At 45.8% G+C, this 6,000-nt stretch overlaps 1 protein-coding gene across 1 annotated transcript in view; it reads left to right on the top strand.

Annotated features, from left to right (window-relative positions):
• Window positions 1–347: 347 nt before the first annotated feature.
• BTAF1 (B-TFIID TATA-box binding protein associated factor 1) overlaps window positions 348–6,000 on the top strand; it is a 398,618-nt gene continuing 392,965 nt past the window's right edge. Inside the window, exon 1 of the mRNA XM_063435223.1 lies at window positions 348–701. Coding sequence (XP_063291293.1) covers window positions 688–701 — 14 coding nt within the window. The 5' untranslated portion in view covers window positions 348–687. The remainder of the gene's footprint in view (window positions 702–6,000) is intronic.

Genomic DNA, 6,000 nt, shown 5'->3' with positions numbered 1-6,000 from the left:
TAAGGCCAAAACAGACAATTAAAACAGACTTTTGAAATAGTTTTTTTTTCTGGTTCAGCTGGTTTTTGTCTCTAAAATGTTTTTTTTTTTAATAAAAGATCTCTTTGAATTCCTGACAATCCTCACTTTATTGAATAGCCCATGTCAGCCTGTGGTTCCTCTTTCCCTCCTCCTCCCTCCTCCCTCTCCCTGGCCACGCCCACCCAGGCTGCAGCCTAATCGTTGGATCCCTGTCACTCCAGGCCCCGAGCCGCTCTGTAAGGCCGCTTCCTATTGGTCGCTGGTAGCGCATGTAGCCAATCAGACGGGGGCTACCATGGTGGAAGGAATAAATACAAGATGGCTCCTCATATAAAGCCAGGCATCTGGCTCCTCCGCCGCCGCCACCGAATATCGCCATTAATCCGCCTTCCGCGTCTCTCCGGCTCCCGCCGCGGCCCTGACGGCTGAGCGGGGACTCTGACCGGGTCACTGTAGGCCTCACAGCCGAGCGGGGAGAGAAGGGCAGCCGGGCCGGGGCCATGCGCTAGCTCTATCCGCTCTCCTGGGGGCTCAGGCCGGACTGAACGCTCACTCCAGCCCCCGGCTGCTCGCGAGGCCCTCGGAGCCCGTCACCATCCGCTGCTGTTTGCGCCGTGCGGCTGCTGGTCGGTGCCCGTTACAGAGCGAGCCGCCCTCCGGCTCGGCATGGCCGTGTCCAGGTCGGTATGAAGCCGGGGGAGGAAGGGGGTAGGCCGCAGGCAGCCAGGCATGGCATGGCATGTGTGCCACATAGTACAGACTGGGTATCACTGGGTATCACAGCATGGAGTGAACTGACCATAAATAAATACATAGTACAGGCAGGGCATCACTGGGCATCACAGCATGGGGTGAACTGACCATAAATAAATATAGTACAGGCAGGGCACTGCCCCAGCAATTCAGGGTATCACTGGGTATCACAGCATGGGGTGAACTGACCATAAATAAATATAGTACAGGCAGGGCACTGCCCCAGCAATTCAGGGTATCACTGGGTATCACAGCATGGGGTGAGCTGACCATAAATAAATACATAGTACAGGCAGGGCACTGCCCCAGCAATGCAGGGCATCACTGGGTATCACAGCATGGGGTGAACTGACTGTAAATAAATACACAGTACAGGCAGGGCATCACTGGGTATCACAGCATGGGGTGAACTGACTGTAAATAAATACACAGTACAGGCAGGGCATCACTGGGTATCACAGCATGGGGTGAACTGACCATAAATAAATACACAGTACAGGCAGGGCATCACTGGGCATCACAGCATGGGGTGAACTGACCATAAATAAATATAGTACAGACAGGGCACTGCCCCAGCAATTCAGGGTATCACTGGGTATCACAGCATGGGGTGAACTGACCATAAATAAATATAGTACAGGCAGGGCACTGCCCCAGCAATGCAGGGTATCACTGGGTATCACAACATGGGGTGAGCTGACCATAAATAAATACATAGTACAGGCAGGGCACTGCCCCAGCAATGCAGGGCATCACTGGGTATCACAGCATGGGGTGAACTGACTGTAAATAAATACACAGTACAGGCAGGGCATCACTGAGTATCACAGCATGGGGTGAACTGACTGTAAATAAATACACAGTACAGGCAGGGCATCACTGGGTATCACAGCATGGGGTGAACTGACTGTAAATAAATACACAGTACAGGCAGGGCATCACTGGGTATCACAGCATGGGGTGAACTGACTGTAAATAAATACACAGTACAGGCAGGGCATCACTGGGTATCACAGCATGGGGTGAACTGACTGTAAATAAATACACAGTACAGGCAGGGCATCACTGGGTATCACAGCATGGGGTGAACTGACCATAAATAAATGCACAGTACAGGCAGGGCATCACTGGGCATCACAGCATGGGGTGAACTGACCATAAATAAATATAGTACAGACAGGGCACTGCCCCAGCAATTCAGGGTATCACTGGGTATCACAGCATGGGGTGAACTGACCATAAATAAATATAGTACAGGCAGGGCACTGCCCCAGCAATGCAGGGTATCACTGGGTATCACAACATGGGGTGAGCTGACCATAAATAAATACATAGTACAGGCAGGGCACTGCCCCAGCAATGCAGGGCATCACTGGGTATCACAGCATGGGGTGAACTGACTGTAAATAAATACACAGTACAGGCAGGGCATCACTGAGTATCACAGCATGGGGTGAACTGACTGTAAATAAATACACAGTACAGGCAGGGCATCACTGGGTATCACAGCATGGGGTGAACTGACTGTAAATAAATACACAGTACAGGCAGGGCATCACTGGGTATCACAGCATGGGGTGAACTGACTGTAAATAAATACACAGTACAGGCAGGGCATCACTGGGTATCACAGCATGGGGTGAACTGACTGTAAATAAATACACAGTACAGGCAGGGCATCACTGGGTATCACAGCATGGGGTGAACTGACTGTAAATAAATACACAGTACAGGCAGGGCATCACTGAGTATCACAGCATGGGGTGAACTGACTGTAAATAAATACACAGTACAGGCAGGGCATCACTGGGTATCACAGCATGGGGTGAACTGACTGTAAATAAATACACAGTACAGGCAGGGCATCACTGGGTATCACAGCATGGGGTGAACTGACTGTAAATAAATACACAGTACAGGCAGGGCATCACTGGGTATCACAGCATGGGGTGAACTGACTGTAAATAAATACATAGTACAGGCAGGGCATCACAGCATGGGGTGAACTGACTGTAAATAAATACACAGTACAGGCAGGGCATCACTGGGTATCACAGCATGGAGTGAAATTACCATAAATAAATACATAGTACAGGCAGGGCACTGCCCCAGCAATGCATGGTATCACTGGGTATCACAGCATGGGGTGAACTGACAATAAATATACATAGTACAGGCAGGGCACTGCCCCAGGAATGCAGGGTATCACTGGGTATCACAGCATGGGGTGAACTGACCATAAATAAATACATAGTACAGGCAGGGCACTGCCCCAGCAATGGAGGGTATCACGGCATGGGGTGAATTGACCATAAATAAATATACATAGTACAGGCAGGGCACTGCCCCAGCAATGCAGGGTATCACTGGGTATCACGACATGGGGTGAATTGACCATAAATAAATACATAGTACAGGCAGGGCACTGCCCCAGCATGCTGGGTATCACAGCATAGGGTGAACTGACCATAAATACATAGTACAGGCAGGTCACTGCCCCAGCAATGCTGGGTATCACTGGGTATTACCGCATGGGGTGAACTGACCATAAATAAATACATAGTACAGGCAGGGCACTGCCCCATCTTAATATGGGGGGACACTAGGTATCACAGCATGGGGTGAACTGACCATAAATAAATACATAGTACATGCAGGGCACTGCCCCAGAAATTCAGGGTATCACTGGGTATTAGAGCGTGGGGTGAACTGTCAATATATAAATATACGTATTACATGCAGGGCACTGCCCCAGCAATGCAGGGTACCACTAGGTATTAATAGGATTCCCTCCTCCTACTATGCGGTACCCTGGGTATCACAGCATGGGATGAACTGTCAATAAATAAATACAAACATATTACATGCAGGGCTTTGCCCCAGCAATGCAGGGTACCACTGGGTATTAATAGGATCCCCTTCTCTTAATAAGGGGATACCCTGGGTATCACAGCATCGGGTGGCCTGTCAATAAATACATATTACATGCAAGGCACCACTGGTACCATTTCTTAATGATAGGATCTCCTCTTAATATGAGGTACCCTGGGTATCACAGCATGTGGTGAACTGTCAAATACATATTACAGGCAGGGCACTGCCCCAGCAATGTAGATTACCACTGGGTCATAATGATTATATTCCCTCCTCTTAATATTGGGTATACTGGGTATCACATCATGGGGTGAACTGACAAAATAAATACATATTACATGCAGTGCACTGTCCCAGCAATGCTGGGTACCACTGGCTCTTAATAATAGGATCCCCTCCTCTTAATATGGGGGTACCCTATGTATCACAGAACGGGGTAAACTGTCAACAAATAAATACATTTTACATGCAGGGTACAACTGGGTCTTAATAATGGGACCCCCTATACTTAATAAGGGGATACCCTGCTTATCACAGCATGGGCTGAACTGTTAAATAAATCCATATTACAAGCAGACACTGCCCCATTAACACAGGGTACTACAGGGTCTTAATGATAGGATCTCCTAATCTTAATATGGGGGTACCCTATGTATCACTGCATGGGGTGAAGTGACAACAAATAAATACATATTACAAGCAAGGCACTGCCCCAGTAATGCATGGTACCACTGGGTCTTAATAATAGGAGTGCCCTGGGTACGACAGCATGGGCTGAACTGTCAAAAAAAAAATATACATTATGCATAGTGAGGCAGAGGCATCAGTGATGCCCACCGATTATCAAACATAAAGCACACCGTAATGAACAGTTAAATCCGAGCTGCAGGGTCTCCTTACTGTAGTTCCAACAGTGTAACAAGCAGGTAGACAAAAAATGGAGTTCTGCGCATCAAGTAGGTAGTGCACACCCAGGTGCTACTGCAGTTTATTAGAGGACACAATATAAACAAACGTTTCGGTCAACAAGCCCTTCCTCAGTGCTAATGTCCTACACAATACAAGCAGTACAGACAATATATACAAGTGAAAGAAATGCTTACATTCAAGAGTGCCACCCACCAGCAATAATGCAAATTAACAGCAGCTAAAAAAATAAATACATGTTCCATACAGGTCACTGCCCAAGCAATGCAGGGAAGCACTGGGTCTTAATGTGATCTCATCTTCTTAATATGGGGATACACTGGGTATCACAGCATGGGATGAAATGTCAAAATAAAAACACTTACACATTACATGCAGGGCAGTGCTCTATTAATGCAGTGTACCAATGGTCATTGTGATGGGTTCTCCCCTTCTTAATAAGGGGGTACGCTGACTTATCACTGCGTAGGGTGAGCTGTCCAAATAAAATTTAAAAATACATATTACATGCAGGGCAATGCCCCTTTAATGCAATGTACCACAGGGTCTAGTGATGGATTCTCCCCTTCTTAAGGGGGTACCTTGGGTGTCACAGCATGGCCTGAACTGTCCACAAAATATATATTACACATAATACAAGCAGGGCCCTGCCCCATTAATGCAGGGTAGCACTGGTTATAGTGATGGGTTCTCTTCTTCTTAATAAAGGGGTACCTTGGGTTATCACAGCATGGGATGAACTGTTCAATTATCTCTCTCTCATTTGTGAGTTTGTTGACCCTTATCTGGGTTTAAAGGGTCACTTGTGTTTGAGTGCTTCAGAAACAATCCTATTTAACTAGATGCATAATAGCTGATATGAAATATTCTCTATTTAAACTATGATCACAAATTGGACATTTTAGCCTTAAATTTGTCACTTGAATTTCATTCGGTTGATGCAATTTTAAGTTATAGAATAACCCTGTATGTGTCCTGCTTTTAATTTTTTTTATTTTCTTGCAGTAGTTTTAAGCATGGATTGTTGGCTTAATCATTGTTAAAGGATGCTTGGAAAGATACTGTGAAAATAGTTGCAAAAATCTAAATGGAAGGAAAGCACTTGCAGTCTTTCTAATTTTCACTATGCCTGTATTTGTGCTTGCTTTCTGCAAATATTTATTGGTCTTTTTTATTTTATTTTGACTTTTTGAAGCCAGGTGGCAGAACTCTCTCCCTGGCTCTGCAAAGAATATTATTGTGATTTGAATCACCTATTCAATGTGAATGTTAAGTAGACCATTTACCGTCTTGCTGACCTATAAATCTTGGTGAGATATATAAAAGATGCTGTGGGAATTTAAAAAAAGGAAAAAAAATGTTGGCAAGAAAATATTTACATCTTGGCACAACTATTTTTCGTAATGCTTTTTTAGAATTTTAATT

The sequence above is a fragment of the Pelobates fuscus genome, chromosome 10 (assembly GCF_036172605.1).
Source record: "Pelobates fuscus isolate aPelFus1 chromosome 10, aPelFus1.pri, whole genome shotgun sequence".
Lineage (NCBI taxonomy): Eukaryota > Metazoa > Chordata > Amphibia > Anura > Pelobatidae > Pelobates > Pelobates fuscus.
This window is presented reverse-complemented; position numbering and strand designations above follow the sequence as displayed.